Source organism: Ammospiza nelsoni, chromosome 8, assembly GCF_027579445.1.
Source record: "Ammospiza nelsoni isolate bAmmNel1 chromosome 8, bAmmNel1.pri, whole genome shotgun sequence".
NCBI classification, from domain to species: Eukaryota; Metazoa; Chordata; class Aves; order Passeriformes; family Passerellidae; genus Ammospiza; species Ammospiza nelsoni.
The window spans coordinates 30,047,967-30,075,132 of NC_080640.1; the positions used below are offsets into that span (position 1 = coordinate 30,047,967).

At 41.8% G+C, this 27,166-nt stretch overlaps 2 protein-coding genes across 2 annotated transcripts; both read right to left on the reverse strand.

The window, feature by feature from the left end:
* Window positions 1-3,623: 3,623 nt before the first annotated feature.
* TFAM (transcription factor A, mitochondrial) lies at window positions 3,624-10,359 on the reverse strand. The gene is made up of 6 exons (XM_059477383.1): window positions 10,077-10,359; window positions 8,906-8,976; window positions 7,786-7,935; window positions 6,335-6,430; window positions 5,464-5,520; window positions 3,624-4,555 (listed from the first exon to the last, which is right to left on the reverse strand). The coding sequence occupies exons 1-6, from the start codon at window positions 10,357-10,359 to the stop codon at window positions 4,337-4,339; spliced, it is 876 nt and encodes a 291-aa protein (XP_059333366.1). The 3' UTR covers window positions 3,624-4,336.
* Window positions 10,360-12,334: 1,975 nt separating this feature from the next.
* Window positions 12,335-26,564, reverse strand: UBE2D1 (ubiquitin conjugating enzyme E2 D1). The gene is made up of 7 exons (XM_059477216.1): window positions 26,478-26,564; window positions 18,580-18,643; window positions 18,461-18,492; window positions 17,469-17,546; window positions 17,119-17,224; window positions 14,851-14,944; window positions 12,335-13,208 (listed from the first exon to the last, which is right to left on the reverse strand). The coding sequence occupies exons 1-7, from the start codon at window positions 26,499-26,501 to the stop codon at window positions 13,163-13,165; spliced, it is 444 nt and encodes a 147-aa protein (XP_059333199.1). The 5' UTR covers window positions 26,502-26,564; the 3' UTR covers window positions 12,335-13,162.
* Between the last annotated feature and the right edge of the window lie 602 nt (window positions 26,565-27,166).

Here is a 27,166-nt window from a genome sequence, read left to right on the forward strand (position 1 = left end):
TCAAAGTAATGAAAGTTAAGTTAGATTGTAGGATGGATATCTCTGTTAAGAGTGCCAGAGAAAATAAATGTTCAGTTCAAAATATTCCTTTCCTTATTTTATGGCTCATATAAAAGCTGCAGCAGGGGGAAATAGTTGACAAATATTCACCTCTGGGGAATGGAAATGTGATAAAAAAGGCAGTGAATGAAGCCCCACAAGCACTGTGCTTGTGAGTTCCAGGCTGCAGGAGGAGTGTGGCTGCCACACACTTGCCCTGCTTATGTGAGCAGTCGGGAGGAGCAAGTTCAACAAGAGCTGCTTGTGCTGCTCCCTGTTCCTCTTCCAGCCCTCTGTGGAAACAATTGCACTCAGCTCTAGGAGTCAACATGCAGAGAACACGATGGTGGATTCAGCAAAGAAAGGGAAGCAGGGTGTTTATGTGATTTACATAGGGGAAGGTGCAGCCCAACTTGGCTTTTACTTGTCCAGTTTGACAGGGCAGCTGCTCTGCATTTGCAGCCCAACCACGAGAGGTAAAAATGAGCCACTTCATATATACTAGAAGGAAAGTGAGTATTCCAAATATGCTGTGTGCAAATTAAATGGTGCTGGAAGAAATGGCTGCCTTAGGAACTTTCTTCTGTCCTGACACTTTTTTCTTTGTGAGATACAGCTGCTTGGACTGTGGACTATGTTGAAGCTGTGTGAAAGTGATTGCACTGGAAATCAGGCTTTACAGGGTAGAGGGAAAGTCAGCAAATGTATTCTTTCCTGGCACACCACTCTGTCTGGGCTGCAGATGGAATTGCTTAGCTCTAATGATGGACTCAGCCACGTTGAGAATGTGAAGATGCTGTATGTGTTTTTGAGCAATATGGATCATTAGTGTGATTTGTCTGGTTTACAGACTGCAGAGGGGCTGTGAAGGCCAGAAATGGCTTTTTGCTCTGGAACCTTTTATTTGGGAGTAGTTGCTGGATGTTAGCTGCTGTGAGAGTTAGAGTGCCAGAGGGAAAGCGCCTATCTCCAGGGAGTTTGATGGGTTTGTGTTAGGTGTTGAGCACAGAAAGGGTTCTAAAAGGAAGAGGCCATGCTGGAATTGCCTTTTGTTCTGCAGCCTATGAAGTGAAAAGCCACAATGAAACAATTCCTCTTCCTTTCCCACAGATCACATTCTGTCTCCAGGAGCTCTCCCCTGAAGTGCTCCCACTGGAGCAGGGCTGGACTAGAACAGAACTTGGCTTTGTCTGGGCGCTGTCAGGGCCCATCAGAACCACCCATCAGATGCTCTAGGAAGCATCCTGGCAGGATTCCTCATCACTTAATTTATCATCCCTACAAAACCCCCTCCAACAACCATCCCACTCTCCATTCAAATAACTGCCTTGGTTGTGACAGCCCCAGGCATTGCTTTAGCCCTGGAAATCTCAAAACTAGCCCAAACACTCATCCTCACAAAACACACCCCTCTCTCAAGCTTCTCCACATCTCTAGGGTACTTGAACCCCTTAATCCACTACCGAAGCACAACTACCTTCCTCAACGGAGGACAAAAGCACGGTGGCGCTGCCGAGTAGCAAAGGAAGGACACGGACCGAGCCCTGCTCCACACCACCCCCGGGCAGAGCCAAGCTGGAAACGCCCCTGCTCTCACATCAGCTGTGTCAGGTCAAAAAGATGTCACAAATCCGCCCCTTCCAAGAGCACACCCTTCTTTGCACCACACTCAAAGAGCAGCACAAACTCCTCTGCACTGACAAAGCTTTTTGCACTCTGAGTCTGGCCACAACCTAGAAAAACATCTAGCAGAACCAGAGCTCACTGAGAAAGCCCCTCACGGCCTGGAACCCTGCCCCTCACACAGGGAGCCCTGACCCTCACGCATGGAGCCCCGCCCCTCACTGGCTGGAGCCCCGCCCCTCACTGGTTGGAGCCCTGACCCTCACACATGGAGCCCAGCCCCATCCACATGGAGCCCTCCCTCTCACACATGGAGCCCTGCCCCTAACTGCCTGGAGCCCTGCCCCTAACTGCCTGGAGCCCTGCCCCTCACACATGGAGCCCCGCCCCTCACACATGGAACCCTGCCCCTCACACATGGAGCCCTGCCCCTCACTGCTTGGAGCCCTGCCCCTCACACATGGAGCCCTGCCCCTCACACATGGAGCCCTGCCCCTCACACATGGAGCCCCGCCCCTCACACATGGAACCCTGCCCCTCACACATGGAGCCCCGCCCCTCACACATGGAGCCCCGCCCCTCACACATGGAGCCCTGCCCCTCACTGCCTGGAGCCCTGCCCCTCACACATGGAACCCTGCCCCTCACTGCCTGGAGCCCTGCCCCTCACACAATAGCAGAAAAAGCTCTTGCTCCTTACAACTTCTATTTCAGCCATCGATTTACCAGGTCACACCCTGCTATCAGCACTTTCCTTCTCAGCTCCAGGTACCATCCTAAGCCTTGAGTCTCCCAGAGTCAAGATTCAAACAGAACGGCACCAGGGACTTCTCACACACTGAAGGTCCCAGGACAAAAAGCTCAGCAGAAACACCTGGGTCTGATGGCACACTTCTCTTCCAGCAGGGCCCAGGGCTTGGCCAGATAAAATATCCTACAAGCAGGCCTATTCATGTCAGTTGTGCAGATTTTCTTAAAATGATACATTTCTTGCAGATAACTACACAAGGTTAGATGAAGTTTTCTAAAGCAGCCAGTTTGGTGTGAAACAGCAGGCAGAAGTGTCTCAGCCATCTATTTTTAGGTAAATAATACTGATGGTGTCAGTCACATAATGCCCAGGTTTCATCTTGGAAGTCAGCTCTGGCTGAGGCCTGAGCATCAGCACATCTGGGTCACTTGGTTTGTTCTGCCTGGAAAACTGGAGATTGAAGGGGAGACCTCATTGAGGTGACCAATATCCTCTTGAGGGGCAGGTACTGATTTGCTCACTCTTGTGACCAGTAACAACACTCTAGGGACTGGCTGGAGCTCTCAGGCAGGATTAGGTCAGGTATCAGGAAAAGGTCCTTACCCCAAAGGCTGCTCAGGCACTGAACAGGCTCCCAGGGCAGTGGTCACAGTACCAAGCCTGTTGGTATTCAAGAAGTGTTTGGACAACAGTCAGGCACAGGGGGGATTCCTGGGGTGTCCTCTACAGGGCCAGGAGTTAGACTTCATGATCCTGCTGGGTCCTTCAACTCAGGCTATTCTGATTCTTTGAGCACTGAATGATTATCTCCAACTGGTTTGCACTGGCACTCAGAGCTTGTCTCTAATTGCTTCCAATTTATCTCTGCAGTCAAGCCCAGGGCAATGACAGACTGATCAGACACAAAGGGTTTGAGGAAAATGCCCCTTTTTAGGGGACAGTGTCCAGGGTCAGGCTCCATGGGGCCCTGAGCAACCTGATTCAGTGAGTGGCAGCACTTCCTCTGGGAGGGATGTGGGAACCATGTGATCCTGAGGGTCCCTTCCAACCCAACCCTTTCTGGAGTTCCATGATTACTCTGTGGGTCACTCAGAACAGATGAGCTCCACCAAACACTGAAAAAGTTGGCCTGCATTCTAAAAATAAATTCCTCAAAATACCTATGGGACTTTAACTAAGATAGAGAAACCCCAAAAAAGAAACCAACCACTTCTTCAAAATACCTGTATTTATTACACCAAAACTGAAAGTCCAAACAGTTCACATACTTCTTTTCCTTCTAGGTTGTCCCAAATGTGACAACAGCAAGACAAAAATGTGTGTATGTATCCAAACAAAACCAGAAAATCAAATACAAATCAAAATCGATAAAGGTACGTTCATACAAAACTCACATGGTTTTTAAATGCAACAGAAGTGGCATACACAGATCAACAAGTACAAAAAGACAGATGCATAAAATAAAAGCTAGCATTTTATATTTCTTGTGCCTGATGAAATGTAGAACATCTCACTAGCAGTAACATGGAGGGAATACAACACAGCAGTGTTAACTCAGATTGCAGCTCTTATTTACAGAATTTAGATGGTAACATTGCAGAATATCCTTTCTTTCATTAGCAAAAAAAGTATTTTTTATTTTTCATTAAAAAATACCTTATAAAAGCTGGATATTATCAACCGTTACTGGAGAGCACTGCTGCTGTCAGTGGCTATCAGAATTCACAGCTTGATTAGTTAATTGCTATTCTACAGTTCAGGCTACACCTGCAGTGATTATTTCAGTCAGTTCTGGGAGACAGTAACTCCTCTCTTACCTGATCACCTTCCCCAAGGCCCTTCATGGGCTTTCCACATTCAGTGCTAATGCTGACTGCAGCATTAACACAGCAGGACAGAAATAAGACAACCAAAGGGGATTTTCTATTCTTCAGATTTTTTTAATTTTGCCTTTTTTCCACTTGAGGAAGCTTTGGCTTTGGCTGTTTCAGTTTGCTTTGCAGTTTCAGCTGGTTTCTTTTTCAACCTTTGCCTTCTGGAACGCACCAGGTCTTCACGTCCCAGCTCAATCATTTTTGCTTCCCATGATTTCATTTCATTCTCATACCGAACCTTATCATCCTGAGCAAGCTGCAAGTATGGCTGAAAGAAAAGAAGGTACCAAGAAGTTACAGAAGGGGCTTTTTCTGGAAAAATGCCACACACAAAGGTGACTTAGAACAACACCTGTGCAGTGAACAGCCCAGGTATTTGTTTCCTACCCCAGCTAGTTGAAAAAAATAACCAAAAAAATCAAACTTGCAGAAAAATACAAAGCTTTAGCACTAAATTGCAGTTATGTCAGCAGCTGGCCATTCCCAAAGAATAAATTTATTCAGTACTACTACTAACAGTGAAGGCTTTTTTATTTGAGCACTAGTTTGAGACAGCTAGACTAAGTGAGGCACAGGAATAGATACTGCTGTGGAGTTATTTCAAGGTTTAGTTTGGATTTCAGTAAAGCACCCCTCCACTTCTTATTTGCTCATCTACAGGTTCATAGTTCACTACACTCAGAAAACTGGCAGAACATGATCTCCCAGACAACCAAAGTTAATAAATTACCCTGTGCACAGCACTTGTGAGTTTCTGTTACTTTCCCCTGTAAGAAGTCTTTCCATGAGCAGCAAATTCTTATGCTGGTGTTTATATTATATATAGAGATATTAAATATATATATATATGAAGATATTATAGATGATTATAAAAAAATCAAATTGTTGCATATTATTCCACCTTCTTTTCTAGGTGTTACTTAACATCCACTTTAAGGCACACCAAACTTCCATCCTATCCCACTGACTCACATTTCAACAACACTATGAATTAAATGGTCACTACTGGAATAGAGGTAATGACAATCTTTTTCAAGATGCATAAAGATCCTGGAGTATTTTGCTCAGTATTATAATTTGAGCAACTGAGTTCAGGATTTTGTATGAATATATAAATTTTGACTCAAGTTTTTAATTTTGATGAGATCAGAGCCTCATCCAAATCCTCTGACATACCTGCTTTTGGGCAGCAGACATTTTTTTCCATGTATCAAACAGTTTCTTCAGCTTTGCCTAGGGGATACAGAACATGCAATACATGAGTAGACTGACTTCAGAGAGCTCCAGATGAACACTGCATGAGTGAAAGTCAAGCATAAACCAATGCAAAAAAGCCCAAAAGCTTGCTTCCCCTTATTTACCCTTTTAATCTAAATAAATAATAAACTACAGAGTTCAAATCAAGCTTCTGGGCATCATCTGAGCCACAGTTACAGTGCAGGCCTCAGCTGACTGGAGAAACCTCCTAGTACATAGAAAACTGAGGAACAAACCACATCCACCATCCTGACTCACTGACTAAATGTGTAGGGTAAGAAGCACATGAGGCACACAGGGTGGGTCTGCAGCACCTCCACTGCTAGAATCCACCAGTGTAACTTAAACCACCCCACAGAACAGCTCAGTGCAGAACTTGTGGGTTTGCTGAGGAACTCTTGTGTTTCCATGACACCAGCTGAACTATAGGAGGTACAACAAACTGCCAGAACAGGAGCACACCACCACAGCTCTTGGAAAAACTCTATTTCTACATCAAAACAAAGGAAAGAATAATTCTCTCCTTACAAAAGGAACAGATAAAGTCTGTAACATTGAGGTGGAAAAAACAGCACAAAAATGTTCTAAGTCTGTATACCCTTACAGCATTTTTTATACAGGCCATGCTAGCAGTACAGCCAGATGGCCACAGCTTAAAAAAAAATAACCTAAGCAATGCAGCACCCAGATAGTGAACTACTGAATAGTATCTCTGAAAATGACAGAATCTAAACTAGAATTTTCTGAATACAATGGATATATTTTAGAAAAAGAATCTTTCCTGGCTTACCACAGGTGAATTTCCCTCACTTTCTTGAAAATTTTCTGACAAGAAGATGTTAAAGCCGCTACGAGCTCTTTTAGGTTTTCCAAGCAGATTCAATTCCTTTAAAAACAACAAGAGAAGTTATTCCATCTACCAAGCATGCATTTGTTCCAAAACTAAACTCAGTATTTATCTTTATATTTTATGCAAAAATCAAACACAAAGTCTTTCTTTGGTGTTTAATTCTGTAAACAGAACTGTATGTCAAGATGCTCTTAGTGCTTTTCAAGACTAATGTTAAACTACAAAAAGCTAACAACTTGAGTTTTCAACAAGTTGTTGAAAAAGCATTTAAAACTGATTCTTATTTCAGCTAAGTCTTCCAGAAACCAGAGTGCTACTAAATTCAATTCTGCAAGCAAGTCATGATGACAGATTTTCTATTATTCTTCAGTAAGGCTCCAGTTCCTGGAGTGAAATGCTGCCTGTGTGCAGAGAAGAGGGCACACACTGATCTGTGGGAGGTGACAAGGTGAAAGAGAGCTGTGTTTCTGTTATCAGAATGCTCTGCCTACAGGGATGATGGCTAGAGAATGAAGTACAGCAAGTTAGAGATGCAATTACACTTCTGTTTTCTCCAGTCCTGACATTCCCACTGGAGCCTAGGTGCTCTAAGTTAACATTTGCTTAGGTATTAGATATGCCAACTGAATTCCTTGTGGTGCCATCCTCTAAAAATCATCAGCAAAATCATGAAGATTACAAATTCCATTTAAGAAGGGGTCTTTTAAACCAAACTTCTTGTGCTTTTGCCAATTAGGGCAATGTCACAGTTTAATTCACAGAAATAAATAAGCAATACATAACCCCTTTGACCTTTCCAGACAAACCACAATATTGTACTGTTGCAGATGGTTCTGTCTCTAAGGATTTATACATAAACCAGCCAAAAGGAAGAGGGAAGGTGGTGCCTATAAATATGCTAGTAAAGGACACAAACAGATGTCACAGCAGAGCTACACAGTGGCAGAGCCCAAAAAAGCAAGGAAAAAAGGCTACTTCAAACAGCTGCTACCTTGTAGGGCCTAATGAGGTAACAGTCTTTGTGAAAAGCCATTTCTGGATGTCTTCCCACCTGAAGAAAGTGCTGCTGGTCCAAATGTCTTTTAGTGCCTATCCCTTCTCTGGTAGCTCTGGAAATAGGGAGAAAAAAAGCATAGAGAAGCTACCTCTAAGCACAAAGATCCCTGCTAGTTCTGTGCTCTTCAAGCATGGCAAAGCCACTAAACTAGCTGCTGACACCAGGAATTATTTCAGTCCATGGCATTTTGGGGGGGTTTATGTATGTTTTGTGTTTTTTTCTATTCTGAATTGCTTTTGTCTTTGTAAAACATGCTTCAACTCTGCTTTGTATACTAGACAAACAGGGTTCAGACTCCTTGAGGGAAAAGAAAGCTGAACTTCAAAATACTTACTCTTTTTGCCCTGATTGATCTTCTCCTTGCCAGCTGTTTTCTCCTTTCCTCTTTCAGAGCTGCAGCCTGGGCTGGGGTCAGCTGTGCTTTGTAAGCAGCCAGCTGCTCCCCATATCTCTTCCAGTCTGTCTTCCTTGCTTCCTCATAAACCTGCAGCACAAACCACCAGCAGCCTTAAACTTCAGCTAGATGCTTTCAGTCAGAAGAACATGATCATTAGACAAGCTAACACTTCTAACCTATTAGTAGAAAAATTACAGACTGAACAATTTACACCAGAACATCAGATTTTCATGTTTGATTCCCTGTCCCACATTTCACAGAAGGGAAAGGTACACAGAGTGAGAAGTCCAAAGGGATATGGGAGCAACTCAGGTCTACTAAATATCTCCTTTAGGAAATGGAATTTAGTTCCTGACTGCTAACTGCAGTCAAGGAAGAACAATCATTACTTTGCTATAAATGGCATTTAAATCCAGCAGCAAGTCCTAGAGTTGCTTTATGTTATCCCTTGAAATTGCCACTCAGAGAAAACTTCATTACTTATGACTTAATTTGATGACTCTTAAAGAAATTGACATGAAACAAAAGAAGTTTGGTCCTTTCATCAGAAATAAGTGAGGTTTCACCTGCCATATACATGAGATCAGAACAACTTAAAAAAACTTGCATTGTACATGTCATACAATATTGCCATTCAAAAAGGAAAAAGAATTGGTTTGCAGCCCCACAGCCACATGGAGTGAGAGCTGTGTCATTTCTCTGGCAACAGATTCAAACTCTTAAAGCCAAGGTCATGTACAAGTAGCAAAGTATCCTCCAGTATTGTGTTTGCATGGGCAGATTCTGGTGGCCAGGGGGGCACAGGGATGGCTCCTGTGAGGAGCCTGATGGAGCCAAGGCCAGCCAGCTCCAAGTGGCACCTGCTATTGGCCACCAGGGACAGTGGACCTTTGTACACAGGTGCTTTTTCAAGCTCTTTAAAAACCAACCAACCAACCAACCAACCAACCAACCAACCAACCAACCCCACCAGACCGAATAAAAAAAACACAAGACACCAACAAATAAAATTCCACCACCTGTAGAGTTCAAAGTTCTCAGGGAAATAGAACCTTACCTGTTTCTGTGATGCTGGTAACTCCTTCCATGCACTTGCCAATTTTTTAACCAGTTCTGTGTTGCTGGCCTCTGTAGGTTAAAAGAGAAAGCCCAGAAACCAAGATCAACATTGTATCTTTAGTAAGCTCCTTCAACTTTTCCCAAGGAAAGCTGTCACAGGTATCATCTTCCTGTACAAATGCTTTTTTATTTCATAAAACTAACTCACTGTGGCAGTTAAAGGGCACTGCAATATTTGGGGGATGGGAAAGAGCCACTGCTCACCTGGAACACAACATGAAGTAATAAACTGAAGCACCATTTCAAGGCAGCAACTGTTACTCTACAACAATTTCACATTTTTTGTCTTTTGAGCTGGGTACTTTTCTGTACAATGCAAGATAATCTGAATTTGGAGGGGAGAGGAGGGAAGAAACCAAAAGTAAAATTTCCAGTTCTACATGAGAGTGTGAACTCTTGAACTGGTGAGCTAAACAGGGCATCAAATGGTTTTCCTTACTTAAATCTTCCTCAGGATTTGCCCAATATGAACAGAGTTACTTAAACATTTTAACCTTCAACAGTATTTCAAAACCAGCTTATCTTTCTATTCTGGAGCTCTCTAGCAAGTCACTGCATTGCCTGTAAGTGAAGTTTTTGATGGTACATCAAACATATTCACAGGAAATAATTTTCCTCTAAATACTTTAAGTTCTTCTTGTATATACAGTGATGCAACCTAGTACCTGCAATTTTTCAATTACTAAGCCTCAAAATAAAATCACAAACAGCTCATATCAGCAAAAAGTATACTTCAAATACATAGAGTCCAAAAAATAATTCAGAACCATAAATCATTTTTACAATGTATTACCTAGGCGAGGTATTTCACTGAGTATTTTTAAAGTTACATACTCATGTTCATTATTTTGACTTATGAAGCACGTGCAGGCAAGGAGCATGACCGCGCCGGGTTGACCCAGGGAGTGGCTCGGATAAACACACGGGCGGGGTGTTTGAGACCAGGACTTCAGCTCGTTCCAAAAGCTCGGGTTTGCAAAGAAATAACAACTTTGGGGACGGGCTAAAGCTGCTCGGGCTGCTCCGGCTCACCCGCTCGGGGGCGGCGGTAGCGGAGCCCCGGCTCCCACCAGCGCCAAGCGCGGGCCCGCCGCCCCTCCAGCTCGTACCTGGGTTCTTTTCCTTGAAGGCCGGCCGGTTGTCCATCACGAAACGAAAATAGGCGGTGAGCGGCCGCTTCGGGCGCGGATTCGAGCTGGTCCCCCGCGACAGGCAGCGCTCCGCCACGCCACCGGGCCGGCACAGGACGGCAGCGCCGAGGAGGGTGCCGGTGCCCCGCTCTCGCAGCGCCGCTCCCGCCCCGCAGCGGAGGAGCCGCCGCCCGCCCGCGGCCGCGACCAGGCCCAGGCCCAGGCCCGTGGCCCGGCCCAGCAAGGCCGCTGCCGCCGCCATGCCGGCCCGCCGCGCATGCGCGCCAGCGCGCGGCACCCTGGGACGGCGGCGTGAGGGGCGGGGCCGGGGCGGCCCCACACGGTGACGGCGGCGCGGGGTGACGCTGCCACAAGGTGACACCGGCACGAGGTGACACCGCCGCGAGGTGACACCGCCGCGAGGTGACACCGGCACGAGGTGACACCGCCGCGAGGTGACCCCGCGGCCCCGAAGGTTCCGCACCGCGGGCGGCGGGTTCGCTGTGGGCGCCCTCAGGAGCAGGTACAGCAGAATGGTAATGGAGATCAGAAACTAACTGGGAACCAAGTAACTCGTTCTGTTCTTGAGCTGGGGCCAAAACAAACCCCACTGGTTCCTTCGCTATGGCGAGCTGCTGTGTCTGAAACAGCAGCAGCCTCTGCTCCGACCAGTTCTTTTTTCTTTTTTTTTTTCCTTTTCCCATCGTAGTAAACAGCACAGAATAAAGTAAACTTCCCAGCCCTGGAAATAGAATTTGTATCAAAAGCATTAACCGAGGAGTGGAAGTGTTTCCCTCCACAGATTGAACCCAGCCACTTCGCAGCATGACTGAGTTTTAAATAATGTATTTATCATTTCATTCTGATAATTTCAAAAGCAGAAAGGCTGAACTGCTAGGAGCAGCATAACAATCTAAGACTTAGCTTCACACATCTAAACCAGCATGATCATAAGACAAATCCCTTTTTTAATATTTACATATGGTTAATATGTCCTACACATGGTTGTTGGTTGGTTTTCAGTCCTCCTGCTGGTTTCATACTGTGGTGGAAAGTCACTAATGCACGGCACAAAGCAGAAACATTACCAGGTAAAGTATAAATGTTTTCAAACCATCCCTAACACAAACTGATAAACCAAGTCAAACTTCTGATTTCACACAGTTCTGTACAGATACTCCAAAAATGCACGTAACTTCTAGTACAAAGAGATTGCTCTTTTACCTAGAAAAAATAAAAACTGAACACATTCTGATGGTCAGTTTTCTACAATCATTTGAGCAAGAAGTATAAATGATATCTTTGCCTTCCTAGCTACATTACCTTAGTTCAAATATAATGAAGCACTCAGGAACAAAACCAAATCCATTTATTCAGCTTGCAAAACAGGGATATTTTAAGATCATTGGAACCAATCTCAATCAAGCTGCTGTTTCAAATGTCATCATTACATCACAGATAAAACTAGCACAGAAATGACATTTTCCCATGTGTGACCAACCTAAGGTGAGTAAATCAGGAAACACAAAGTTAATATTTCACTGGTAGGAATAAAAGCTCCTACTGTGCATGCTTGCCTCCCATACCCCACATTCCAGTTGATGCATATTCAAATAAAAAACAACAATAAAAAACCCAAATCAAATATATCTGTCATGTTAAAAAATATGTTTTATGACAAATTTCCCAATTGAAAGTAATTTTTCTTTCATGTGCAAGATACAGAGAAAAACATTTTGTCATCTTTTTTTATTTTCAAGTAACCAAGAAGAATGAAAGGTAGGAAATCAAAAGTTTTTTTGCTTTTGATCTATGTTTTAAGAACAGATTACCCCTCTCAGCACTATTGGTTTTCCAGATGCATAGACTGAAGCAACTGAAGTTAATGGAAAAGTTACTTTCAAGTGTGAGGAGACAAGTGTGAGTTTACTGTAACATTCTGATATTGCAAATACACCACCCTTAACAGACCCCTGTGATTATCTCCTCCATAGGTGAATATTGGTGTGGCATGGCATGAGTCTCTTTGAAATCCTCTATCCAACAATGGGCTAATCCACTAGGCTAGAACTAGCATACAAAATAACTTAGAGCCCAGTTCTGAGTGGTACATGATGCAAGGCTTTATTGGACATTCTGCCTACAAGACACACAAACACTACTGGCAGTTCTGTTAGAATGGTGGAACAAGTACTTTAAGGATATGCATGAGTTAAGATAAAAAAAATATAGCCAAGGAAAGTAGAAAATGTATTTTATTTATATGGAAAAGGCTACATCTGGATTTGTAAAAGGTCTGTGATAGTATTATGTTGCCCACACGTCACAAATCAGTTGTGAATAGCAACAAAATAGTTACATATCTTTCTACATACCAGTGCAATTAGTTCACATTGCAATAAAATTAAGTCAAGTATGCAACAGAATCAAAACCTAGTGTTTCTCCATAATCAGCATACAAAGATTTACAGTGCAAAGATCATTGTAGGTTTTAAGAAGTCTGCAGTCAGTCTTCAGAATATTTAATGGGTGAGATACTCCAATTATTTTTTATTAGCAGTTGTATCTTGTCAATACTGTGCACAAGCAAGTCTAAACTGAAATGACTTACATTGTAAATAAAACAGTCTATACAGTAAAAAAATACAAATTATATAAGAGAACTAACAAAAAGAAACTTGAACACACTTATGAAACAGACAACATACTTCAATGACACATACAGTATTCATCACATGAAAACAGCTACTTTTTCCAGCAAAAATAATTTCATTGATTTACAACTGAATTATAGATCTTGTAGTCTGAAGATGTAGGTGTCCAACTCTTAAAAACTATAATAAATGTCTTCTGCAAAGCATACAAAGAGGATAAATATTCTTACCGAAGTCATAAGGTTATTTTTGGAAGTTTGTTCTCTCTTGCTCCAGAAACACACTTACTTGGGTGAAAAAAAATTCAAGGAGTGTCACATTGAAACCATAAACTGTGCTCCATTTCCTTCTAATTTTGAAAAAAACTAGAATTTACAGTACTCTGTGGTATATGAAAATGTCTTCAAAAGTTTACATTGCATATTTCTGAGTCCATTCTCTTGCATGTCTGTTGTATCTGTACGTGCAGAAAGAAGGCATTACAGTGAAGAGCTGTTAGTGATACACTGACAATGGCCATGGACTTACTTAATACAGCTGGTACTGAGCTTTGCACCTCTGAGCAGTCAAAGAACACTAAAACAGTCTAAAAGCCACAAAGCACACACCCACTACACATTCAGTTTCTAAAGTTATCTACCAGAGCTGTCAGACTCAAACTCAACTTCACAAGTTTGCATTAAATTGTGCATCCTTCATTTGTATTTCATAACTGGTTCCCTTATTTGCACCTTAACAGGAATTTGTTGTCAATTACTCCTAAAGGCATATGCTTATAAGAGTCTGACAAAGTTTACACATTTTAGTTCCACAAAATTCAGTATAATTAACTGGGATTTTATCCTCCGTTCTGCACTGCCAGCTGCATTTCAGAACTTGAAAAGAAAGTTTTCTGAAAAGCATTTTTTGCTGGGTTTTAAGTCTTGGGTCTTTTCCCAAGCTGATTATCTTATAATTCCATAATCCCAAGGGCAAATGTCCTTAGAGAGTTGATAGCTTCCACTCTGGTCTTTACATTTGCTACATTCTACTCTTGAGACTGGATTCACTTTCTTGAGTTAACCAGAGAAAAATACTGACAAGTTTTTAACTCTTAAGATCAGTATATCAACCCATTTACTAATTGGTTTTCTTCTTGAGAATATGTTATCACATAAGTCCTTGGATTTTAACTTAAAACAAAATACTCATAGATAAATGCTCAGGGGTAACCAGCCATATCTTTCATTTCCTAAATCCAAGGTAAAACAAAAAAAATATTTCTTCATGATAAGAAGATAAAGCTACAGTTAAGACTCTGTATTTTCTCACTTTCCCTAGCAATGAATAAATTTAGAGATTTGGAGATGGAAAACCATCCCTCATTCACTTCCTTCACAAACAGGAGGCACAACAGAAATCACTAATAAGTAGGTGGAAAAAAAGTTGAGCCACAAATGGGGAGAAGCTGATGCACAACCTCCTCAACCTGAGCACTATCTCCTTTGCAGAATGAGCTACAGCAGTCAGGCACTTCAGAAGTTACATGATTTGACTATTCCAGACATTGAACTGAGAGAAAAAGGCCATTTTAATCATTCTTAGTCTGGGCAGAGAAGTACTAGAGCACAGATGTCCATGCAACTTCTGCATCACTCCTCTGCTGCCTACTGCTTGAGGTAAAAGCAATTCTCAAATCTGCCTGAATCTGTGACATGTGCTGAGCCACTGCATGCAGCGCAGGAAGTCTGCAATGGCTCAACACTGGAAAATAGGTACCAAATAAGTCAGTCAGTTAAACAGAAGCTCAAAAATTCTTCTGTGCAGGTTTTACAACCAGAGGATTGCAGTAGTGACAACTCATATTTGGCAAAGTAATTTTTCATGCAATAAATCTGTTACACAGAAGCATGAGGGTTTTATGTAATTAAGTATAAAAAAATTAGTTGCCAACAGCTGTGTATGCCTACAGTTTTCTACTTGCCATGGCTATTCCCAATATTTAAAGAGCTAATCCTGTGGAAATCTAAGAAAATAGAATTGCTAAAGTAAATACTGAAGGTGCACAGCAGCCAGCCATCTGCAAGTACCACACACACAGTTATGTATGTTATACTCACTTTTCCTTGTCTGACTTGTAGATCTGTGCAATATCTGGTACTAAAGGATCATCTGGATTAGGATCACAAAGTAAGGAGCATATGGACAATAAAACTAAATAAAAGAGACACTAGATTAAAAAAGTTAGTTTGCTTTATTTCTACAATTCTTTAACATATTCCAGTATACTGAAGGATGTGATAGGAGGGTATAGGAAAAGAATGCATATTAGTATCAAGCTGTCATTTAACAGCTCTGTCCAGAAATGTTTATACAGCATCATTTTTTCTAGGGCTTAAATAAACACCTGATACAAGGCCAGGGAATTTGCAGCCATGAACCTGAACCTTTTGTAATGATCTCTCCCCCACATCCTAGCTTAGGAACATTACCCAACTACAGACTACAGCTACATGTAGATACTGCTCAAACTAAGCTTTCCACCTGCAGCTAAGGTAACTAATTATTAATATTACATTGCCATGCAGTACTCTGTTTGTGCATATCCTTTTCCAATTCTGTGCTGACAATTATTCTCTCAATCATAAAATCATTTTACCCAAGTGTGACTTCCATTTTGGGAAATACTTGATCAGCATTAAATACAGGCATTCACTTCTAATTTCATATTAATTTCCTGGTATTGAACCAAGGAGGTTTGATTTTTTTGCCTAACATTTTCAAGCCATACTTTTCAGGCAATTTCTGGTTTTATGGTCAGAACTAATATGCATACAAGAGTACACAGTTAAATAATTCTAAATATGTTGTGAAAGGGGACTTCATGCTGCCATAAGAATCAACTATAGAATACCTTTTTTCCTCCCTGTTTTATCTTGTTAGCCAAGAGCCCACACCTATTTTCAGGAGTAGAAAGTTCAGCCACTTCAACACTAACTTATTTTAAGTGCCAGTAATATCAGAAAGTCAGGTTAGAATACATGGTCACACAGATGGTCAGAGGTGCTATAGTATGCTGTAAACTTTTGATTCAGTCAAACAAAGACTAGAAAGGAGAAACTTCCATGAATCACTGAGCTAATTTCCAGTTTATGAAATACATAATATCTGAACATGAGACCTGCTCCACTTTATTACCAAAGAAGTGCTCAGCAAGTAAAGAGATAGGAAAATGCTAAAGATCTAAAAATTTTACAGGTTTTCAGTTGTAGATGCCAGCTGTTAAACCTAAGTGCCAATTTTCATTTGCTTAATAACTAGAAGCAAGACAATTTTTGCATAGCTATAAAACAACTAATTTATGTGGAACAAAATGATACCAATTACACATAAGAGTAATTGATGTCTTTAGCAATCAGCTGAGGAAACAGAATATTAGACTTAGATTATATATGGCTTGTGAGGTTACTGCACAGGCCTGTAAACAAGAGAAGTTGTTTATCCAAGGTACAGCAACTGGACGTGCACAGGGCAATTTCCATTGGACAAAGCCCCACAATTTGTTCTGTGCTTGTACACCCAGTGCAGTGACACTGGCACACAGCTCAGAGAGCTCCCAAGCACAGGAGATGTGATATGGCCTCTTGACCTTTTGAGTCACATGAGGGATTTCTGTAATATGACTAAGTGTGCCTTAGCAATGTGAAGATGGGTGAGAAGAAACAACAGCACCCACATTTTAAGCAGCTTTTTAAGTGACACAAATGCCTGCAGCAAAAGAACTGCTAAACTGTTAACTCAGTGTTCCAGAAATCTACAGGGTGCAAGTTTTGAGAAAGCTTAACTAGGATGAGAATATTTTAATAAAACTTTTACTGATGACTGTGAAAGGAGCTACATTTTGAAATATTCATCTTACAAAGGAATGCAAACCAGAATAAATGATCTCATTTTTTAAAAAAGTGTAATTAAGACCTTAGTCCACACAAGGATGCTCAGGCAGCCTGAAGAGTCATCAACAGGCAATCATGTAAGCTCACACGACCTCAGCATCAGGGTTTCACATTTAGTCCCAAGTTGTGATTTTCAAGCCCTGCTCATCAGTTTCTCCTCCATTCAGCATGCACAGTCAGCTATCACATTTCAGGCTAAATGTACATTATTATCTTACCTAACTTGGTTTAGAATATTTCTTTGTGCATGCATTTTTTTTGCAATGAACTCCCAATAAACTGCACAAGATCTTGGATCATAACAAGAACTCCAATGGAATTTGCCTCTTCTAAAACATGCAGGATAAGTTTGTTCCCACTGTTTACCTTTAATACACAAAAAAGTGCCATGGCAATGTATGCAGCTTCACACATGCATTAAATCAGTGAGTTTACCTTTAGAAACAGTCAGAGCTGGTGACCATTGTGATCTCAAGATATCAAGACAAATACTCCCATTACTGTTTATGTTTGGGTGATATATTTTTGTTGTAAAAGCAATCTGTAATAAAAAACAAATTAAAAACAAATAATATCAGATTAGGGTTATTACATTTGGAATCCTTAACATCATCCCTTCCTTTCCAGTCGTATCAGATCTGCCAGCACAATTTTTTGACAGTCTTATCACCATCCATGAAGAACATGTATACTATGGCTCATCTTTCTGGTTTAACTTCCAAAATTAAGCCTCAAAGAATAAACTTTGAGCTAAAAACTTTATTTCCTTAAAAGAAAAGACTTACCTTTGGTGGTTTGAAAGGATAATCTGTTGGAAAGTGTACTGTGAGAAAAAATACTCCCCCTTGATATGCACTATCAGGCTGAGAAAAAAACAAAACAGATAAAACAGATTAATGTATTTCAGCTCTTTTGGAGCTTCCCTTCTTCTAAAGAAAATCCATTTTTCCCCAGTACATAACCCACTATGGGCCATGAACTGGGAAGGCACAGAGAGAACTGAACCCTCTCAAGTGTGGCTTCTACTGCAGCAGCACAGCACAATTACAGAGCATTGCCCTTGTGGGGAGAAAAGACAGGGAGCTCCATGGCTTCACTGCACTGAAGGGAGCACAGAAACCACAGCAGGTCCTCCAAACCCTGTCTCTGTGCAAGACCACAGCTGCTCTGATCTTCCTCCATTCTTCAGCTACAAACACACTTACCCTAACAAGTGGTTTCTCTTTGCTGATGCAAAGAGTGGGATTTTCCAACAGAATTCACTTCATCATGATGATATCAGGGAGTTTTAAAACACCCAACATTTTTGTGACCTGCACAAATCTGTGCACATGCCTTTTGTTAGACAACATGAGCACAAGTTTACATCTGGGTTGTACACTATCAAATAAAATAAGCTCCATCTAAAAGCCCTCTGCAACTCCACTCTTGTTTACAGTTAGCAACTTCAGTATTAGAATGCACCCACTCTTCCTCCTTTCAGATGGATGAATCTTCCAGGTTGATCATCTATGAAAAGCAAGCTCCGTATCACCAACTCAGACACCACAGCTGACTAATTAAACACCTCTAACTTCATGAAGAAGAGGGATTTTTGAGGAGTTACAGAAAGCACCTGGTACCACACTAATAAGAACACCAATGTCACCCTAAAGTTTTAACTATTCACAGCCCAGCTGAAAGTGGCTGCTGTGTTCACAGAAACCCAAATGAATCCTTTTGTCGCAAAAAGAGAAGCAAGGTATTACATTTTAAGGGGCATGATTCTTATACTTACAGGTCCCATAATAGTTGCTTGCCAGTGAAACACTGAAAGGCAAAAACAGATACAACAATTAGAGATTTCCTGAGCCTCTCCAGAACTGAAATGTACTGCATGTTCTAGGAAGAGCTTACAGTCATCTCCAACAGGGCCAGCAGAACAGTGGGCTGGGGGATCTCGCTGCAGATCACTTAGCTCCTGCAAGAAACACAGAAATATTTCAAAGACATGAAAATCCATACCACTTGGGAGCATCCCTTCAAAAGTGGGAACACAAACAAATTTTATTAAATCCATGGGCATTTTTGTGGTATTTTGATAAAACAGTCAACTTGAAATGTTCATTGAAACTGAAAATGCTTTTTTGCCAGACGGCCTGCAGCTAACACTGTGCTAGAAATTAATATCTGAAAGAATTTAAGAGTTGTAACCAAGTTCACAGGAAGTTCAATATACTTGAAGGAGACAAAATAAAGAAGAAAGATTTCTTGATTAGTCTGTAAACTCACAGTTTAATTTAGTTGGGTGCTAATCTGATCATTCCCTTAGCTTTTGATTTTACAAAAGTTTCTGTATTGTTCTGAGTCTGCAGACATCAGCTGAGCTAAACTGGCTCATAAAATGTTTGCAGCCTGCCTGGAGATGATGTATGAACATAATATAAAGGGTCCTAACTAAAGTGGAAACTAAAGAAAAAAATATTAGCCCTACACCTTATTTACCTTGATTCAATTCCCTGCATGCTTGCTTTTTTTTTTTTTGATTGACTAATTAAAAACTCCCAAGTTGAAACTTAAGCACTCAGAGGAGCTTTTGGTGGTCAACTGATTTATTTCTCTTGCTGGAGTCCACACAGTCCCAAATAATTTAAAATTATGTGATTTCACAAAGCCAGCACTGTTTTTTATCTGATTTATCATCACTATTTCAAACAAGACAGGCAGCAATGTTAGTTCATCTTCCTCATTTAATTCAATATATTCCCTTTTGATGTCTGAACTATCACTGTACTAAGAAAAGCTTTTACAGTTCTAGGCTGATAGAAACTGTGCTATAGGAACTTTAATGACTACATGCAAGTACTTCATTTGAAATAAGTTAAAAGGTGTGTGTTTGTAAGTAACTCAATTCCTTATTCAAAACACACACATTTAAGTCAGCAATAGACATAAGCAGGTCTGTGAGTTTACCTTAAGGAGTAACACCAGAAACATTTCCACTCAAAATACATTAGTCAAGGTAACTACTTACAAAATCAAGGTTTAAATTAGAGCTAAGTTTAACTCAAGTGTAGAACTGGTGTACTTAGTGTGATCAGGCCTTACATATAATTTGAAGGGTTAAAAATCTGCATTTCTCAACTGCTGTGATGTATTTTTCAACTTATGACATCCAGTAAATATTTCAACTCAATTTACCATGGACCCAACACCTAAATTTAGCCAGACTTATAGATCCACTCTTGGCCCTGAAATCAAAGAAAAGCACTGCACCATTTCTTACTACTGCTTTGAAGTGACTTCTCACAATCTTGTGATTTCAAACAAGAAGACACTTTTTCCTATACTGAAATAGCACAGGTTGGCAACTGGCATTACTTGTGTGCACTTTATTCTGTTGGTGACACTGTATGCTGATCCAGAAAGGACACTCTGGGCTAGACTTTAACTAATAAAGGCACTTTAGAAATGCAGTTCCTATTTTAATCAGAGGATTCAGATTTCATTAAGGAATGATTCAGAGAACCAGCTATTTATGCAAAGGCACTGCCAGTACACACAGGGAGTCAACAAATCTCAAGTTTCCAGCAGTCCCCAAACATGACCAGCAGCAGAGCTGGTACAGGCACCGTTTTCTCCAACTTGCAACTCAAGATCTAACCTAACAGGAGAAAATTAATTCTTGTACACACACTAAAACAACCCAACCAAAACCAAACAGCTGCACTACAGCACCAAAAACAGAGAACTCACACTAACAATCATGCATTTTGCAACAGTCTTTATTGACTACTAAATTCAAGGCAGTAAGTGGAAAAATACATAGCTTAAACTTTTCAGAAAGTCTCTGCAGTATATGCAAACATTCCATATGAATATAGGAACTACCAGGTAACCACTCAGGGTCACAGGTCTGTAATAGTGCTTTTGTTGCTACATGTGTTCATCAAGATCTTTACATACCCCCAAACCACACAAATTTGTTTTCTTTCATATATACACATGTACTTAAGAATTAACAGAACTGGGGAATGCTCCTTGGGTATACACTTCAATTTGTTCAGGCAAAAAGGCACTGACATCTGTTCATGATTAGAAAAAACCAGCAAATATTTTTCATCTTACATTGATGAGACCCACAACTATAAACTCTTGTAATTAATATTTCCTAACAACAATGAGGAAAAGGTTCTCTTCAATCAACTTCAGCAAATGAGAGCAATGTTCACAAATACATTCTGAGAGCTTCTGCACCTAAAAAACATAAAGCCAGATCAAACCTCAAAATCAGCAGAGCAAATTCAAGCTGCATTTTGCATCCATATGTGAAGCAAACTTCAAAATCAGTAGAGCAAATTCAAGCTGCATTTAGCATCCATATGTGAAGCTAGTGTGGTTTAAAAATACAAGTGGTAACATGATCCAACAGTATGAACAGTTTGAATCTTTATATACAGAAATTCAGATCAAGCTGTGATAAAAAGGAAGAACTACTCAGATTTACATTGTTGATTAGGCTGTTTAAGCTTTAGGTTCAAAGCAACATTATCTGCAGAGCTCTAAGATTTAGGTTCAAGCTTTCCTACACCTTTAGAAATGAGGCAAGGAGATACTCAGATGTCCCTGAATCAGACTGACCTGCCAGGGCCCAGAATTGAACACTGCAGAACAGAAATTAAGATCCTCTAAATACATGCAGAAAAACTTCTTCATGACTGTAAATATTCATGAAAGAATGAGAACACAAGAATTCTTTATACAAAGCACAGATGCTCTTTAGAAGAAGGCCAAAACTTGGCTTTAAGGGACAAGGCTGAAGATTCTCAAAGTTTAACATGCTGAAACCTCATCAAGAAGCACAAGCATGTGAGGCACTACAGTCAACACCAGAGACTGCCCTGTAGTTTAAAGTTAATTTTAAGTTAAGCAGCTTTGTCCAAGCTTTATGGATTATTACCATGCAGCTGCATGAGGCAGGTCTGGTCACTTCAAGGGTCTGCACGAATACTTTTAGTCACTGGTACAGAAAGCGCAAGATGCACATATGCTGACAAACAGGATCTATAGCTCAAAGCAGATTCATTTCAAAAGAGAAAGTCGCCACTATAAATTACAGTGTACACTGGTGCAACATCTTTCATGAGAATACACAAACCCAAGATTCTGTCTGCAAGAGATGCATCAGAAGGATGAGTTATTTCAAACACTGGGGAATGTGACAGCATGAAAGTACCTCTCAAGAGCTCCAACACATGCCAGGATAAACGTGCACAGAGAAAAATACCTCAGCTGGGGACAGTGTAGGAATAAATCCTCTAATCCTCTCATACAAAACATTTCAGGGTAGAATAGAATACTAATGGTTAACATACTACTGGAGATGGGCAAAGCCTCCAAATTATATTCACTTGCAACACACACACTCCTGAACAGCCCTGTAGATAGCATGAAGAAAAAATTCAAGTTTAACAGCTGTAAAAAAACAGTCTGTGGTAAGTTATAAACATTGGAGACATTTCTGAATGTGCAGACTAATGCCCATGGTCAATGAATAATACAGGACATATTTCATAAAAGTATGAAGTTGAAGACTGCAAGGCCAATTTAACACTTACATGCTTGATTAGCATCCAGGCTTTTCTCCCAAAAAGCTATTGGAATAACATTGTAAAAGATATTTTGGTGATAAGGAAATTAATGTTCTCAGCATAGAAGTCCTAAACATGTCTTTTTTCAGTCTAAAAAAATTCAGAAAAAAAGACTGCAGATTATCTGAAGACCAAAATAAACTGCAGACAGCATCACTAAAAGCTATTTTCATTCTCCATACACCACAAAACCACAACCTTTCTCCACACTATTATTTAAAATATAGATTTATATTTGTCAGTTGTGTTCTTAATTTCTTGCACAAAATGCACTGTAGACCACAGACTGATTTCCTACCAATTCTATGCATACACTGCTGCTTGGAACCATTTGTCATAAAACTCCACAGTGATCATACCTAAGACTAATTAAAGAATTCTCTGGTTCTTCACAAATTTGGTAAATATAAAGCACATATGTATAATAAGACTTATTGCTATAATGATTAGTCAGTAATAAATATTCTATTTCCATACATTGTTCTAATGCAAAAAAAATATTGTAAAATATGTAGTATCTCAGCTGAGGACTTGAAAGTAAATGCAACATTTTATGTTAGAGCCAAAAAAGTTTCCTTGTTATGTCAATTACCATCTAAAGGCTGCAGGTTTAAAGTCAAACTCTAAACCACAGATATCAATAATTTTTATTTGAGTCAATTTACAGTAACAAAAGTTATTTTCAACATAAATTTAAGTTAGTATGTCCTGTTAGCCCATGCATATATGAAACACATACTGAGCCACAGAGACATATTTCATTGCTCATTGAAACCATTCCGTGTTTGAATGAATGCTTCTATTCCTACTGAGTTGGAGGAGAAAACCAACCAAGCATTTCTGTATCAATAAGGTAAAAACAACAGCTATTTTTAAAGCAGTGTTCAAATCTATCTCCTCCTTCTTGGTTTCAAAATGTCTCCTAAAATCTGTTGAAGTCCTGAACAAAAGTATGTACAAGACAGCTGAGCATTAACAAGCACATCAACCTCCCACTAACACTGGGGGAGCACCCAGGTACAGGACTGGTGATTAAAACAGGTACAGGACTTAGGATGCAAACAATCTCAGCTGCAATATGGAACTACCAGGATGGCAAACTCTGCAAATTAGATATGTGAACAAAGAATTTGGAACAGGAACCCCAGGAAAATGGTTCTGCATAAGACAGATGGGGAGAACTGAGACCTACAGAACCTGACAGCCTGAATTACTTTCCACCTTTCACAAAAGTCATGGTATCTCACTTTTCCAGAGGTGGCAAGGATAAAGGCTCCTTTGCATAATATTTCTTCTCAACTAAAAAACCTACACTATTTATTTCGCTTTGATCATTTGCAACATCTGGAAGTTACACTGCCCACAAAGATGTGTTGCTCTTTCACTGCCCCAAGGAACATCACAGACAGAGTAACTGAACTTTTTTGACAGTGTAGAAACTCAGTGCCTCTCTCATACAATGGTGAAGCAAAGCACTCACAAGGCAAACGAACACAGGATCCTCAGCTTGTGATGAGTAAGAATCCTCCAGCCCCAAACTCTCTGAGGAACTCTGAGTCTGTCATGGACACTGCTGACAGCTGTGCCTGCAGAGCAGGGCTGCATGTCCTCACTGTTCCTCCACCTGCAGCACCAGGATCAGATACCTCCAAGTGCAGTGAGCAGCTTCTTCACTGCTTACTCAGCTGCCACTTTTAAGAAAGCTCCCAAGCACAGTCTGTTTTTCTGTGACTAGGGTACAGTCTTGGAATTCCACATGCTGTCCTCCTTTGAGAAGCCCCTTGAAGACAGTCAGCCAAAGGCAGGATGCAATGATACATGGGGCAATATTACTTAGAAATCAGAGTCCCAACCAGGATGACAAAAAATATGCTTACTGACAGGTTGACATATTATAGCTTTGCTTTCTTCAGAGGTGTTGTCACACTGAATGCTCAAATTATCAAAATTACTGTGAACAAACACTCAAGCTTGACACCAAAATCCCTTAGCTTCGTTTAAGCACAATTCTGAAGCACCCTAAACCCACAGAAGTTTAACTCCAGACAGTATGTCTAGACTGATGAGCTCCCAGGCAATGCCACTGTGTTTGCTGACAGTGTTTTGTTGTCCAAAGAATTCCTCTAGGCACTCTGAAACCACAGCACTTCCTCTGCTTCAGATCTTATCCCTTCCTATTCTTCAGATACAACACAACTATCAACCTTCACAGCCGGTCTGAAACACCAGGAAAGTAATCAAGATAAACATACCAACATACAAATACATTTCATCTACCACTAAACTTCCATCTCAATGATTTTTGGGGAAAATTTTATGAATTACATCAAAACAATTTGTCTTTTCAAACTTCTCCACTTCATTTTAACTTTCCATTTGAAACAAACTTATTTCCTTGCCATTCCCTTTCCTCTTCTACTTCTTCAGAGACAGACTGCTAGCCAAATCCCTCTAGCAAAATTTTTTCTTCTCCTGGAAAGGCAGAACAGAGTGATGAGGGTAGTTAATGGAAAAAAAAAAGAAAGCCAGCAGTAGTCATTTCTGCAGCAAACTAGAAGCAAGGGGTAACTAGTTCTGAATTTAATCTCAACTCTTTTGGAGGTCCTTACCCAATATCTCTTCATGTTTCAGGCAGAAGTTATTGTAAAACCAGGAAATCTCATAGCACCTCACAGTCATCAGGTTGGAAAGCATCACTTTATTTTGAAAGAGCAGAAACAGAATTTAATAAGGCTAACAGAATGAAAGATACTTAGATAAAAAGTCTAACCATAATTTCACATCTATCAAAAGTTCTTAAATGCCACATTAAAGAGAATTGTGGCTTTCCAATATGTATGAACATCTCTAAAGCAGAAAGAAAGTTACACAGGGAACATGATAAAAGTATGAAGGCTAATTCTATTCTAGCAGGACTTATTTGGAAAGCCCCAAACCATCACTACATCTCAAAAATACTAGATTACCTGACTCTCCCCTTTGTCTGTTTATCTCAGCAGAAAGAAGCTGGACAAGAATTGCAAAGAGATGGTATTCAAGATCCTTTTCTTGAAACTAGGGTAAAGAAATGTTGAAGAATATGTGCGAAATTGAAGTGGCAACAAGAGGCAAACCATTTGTATAATATGCAGAAGCAAGACAAAGCTATTGCTGAAGAAAACCACTGTGGTAATTTGATATATTGGTCGAATGGAACATTCATGACAAACATGTGATATGAAGGAACAAAATTGTCCTGTAATTGCACTGTGTGTAAAGGTATAAGCCTTGCAGTAATAGACCGGTAAGCAGTATGCACTTTCTGGTAGAAATCCATCCAAAGTTGGTATCTACTGTAGGGTATCCCAAATCTGTCTACTGTGGGGTTAATCGGTCACTACAGAATCCTATTTCTGCAATACCAATGGCTTCCGACAGCAAAAGGGAATCCTGCACGAGAAATAATCACACCGTCACGTAACCAGGATAGCTCTGATGCCGCCCTAAACATAGCACAGCAACAGCAACCAAACACGGCGGCTTCTGTTCCGCGGCCAAAGCCCGAACCTCCGCTCCCCGCCGGTGCGACAGCCGGTCCGTACGGTACAGCGACCGGCTCAGCCTCGCCAAACAAAAGGAAACCGGCAATTCACAACTCGAACCAGGCCATTTACACACACCGGCCCAAAACACCACAACTGGGATACGCTCAAAGGTCACACCAAGAACTATGCTGACAACACTTCTTAACCCTGCCCCGAGCACGGCGCGGAGCAGCCGAGCACAAGGGCAGAGACCGATGCTGTCCCTGCGCCCGGCTGCAGGCTCCCCATAGCACCGCGGCTTTCCCCGCTCCCGCACCGCCCGGAGCACCGCGGCTGCTCCGCGAACGGCGCCCTAAAGCACCGACTGGGGCTGCGGGGCCTTCCAGGAGGCAGAGTCCCGAACCCGTGTGGCCGCCGGCGAGAGCCCCCCTTGCCCGTCCCACACCCCCTCTGCTTCCCCGGCTGCCGGCGAGGCAAGGACGAGCCCTGGCAGAGAAGGCGCGCGGCAGCGACTGCCGCGACACCTCTGCTGAGCCCGCTCCGGCCGCCGCCTCAACCCCGGCAACAAGGGGACAGCCCCGGCCACTACCCGAGGGCAGGGGAACCTTTCCGCCCCCTCCCACGGCTCGGCCCCACTCACTTTTTGTATCCGCTTCAGCGCCATGGGAACGCGCGGCGGAAGCGCGAAGCAGGCGGCGGGAGCGCGGGGCGGGAGCGCGGCCGGGGCGGGGCGGGCGGCGGGAGCGCGCGCCGTGGAAGCGGGAGGGGCGGGGGCGCAATCTCCGTGCCCTTTGTGTCCTCCTGCGCATGCGGAGCCGCGCGCGGGGCTCGCCGGGAAGCGTAGTCCGCGCGGCTGCGGAAGTCTCGGCCGGGCCGGGCCCCTCAGGGTGTGCGGGGCCGAGTGAGGGACTGCGAGTGTCAGTGTCTAGTGAGCACGGGGGTGAGGAAGAGGAAAGTGACCGTGTGAAGCTTCAGAACTGCATACAGGAAAAGGTGTGTCACATTCATGATGGTGTGTGAGAGAAGCAGTAGGCGTGGGGGTTGAAAAGTCTGTTGAACAGGTCATAGAATCATTAAAGTTGAAAGAGACCTCTAAGATCGAGTCAGTGCAGAAAAATCACGTGGAGTCCACTGGGGCACACACACCCATAGGGTTTTCTGTGTCAAGGTTTGGAAGAGACAGCCCCTTTTACCCTGAAGTCCTGGCTCCACCTCTTCCTTTCCCCATGGGCTGAGATGCTAGGAAGGTACAGCCTTCCCGAACAGCCTAGCACATATTCCTCCCTCGTATATGTAATTTCCCCCCAAAGTTCAGAAACTCGGGCTTGT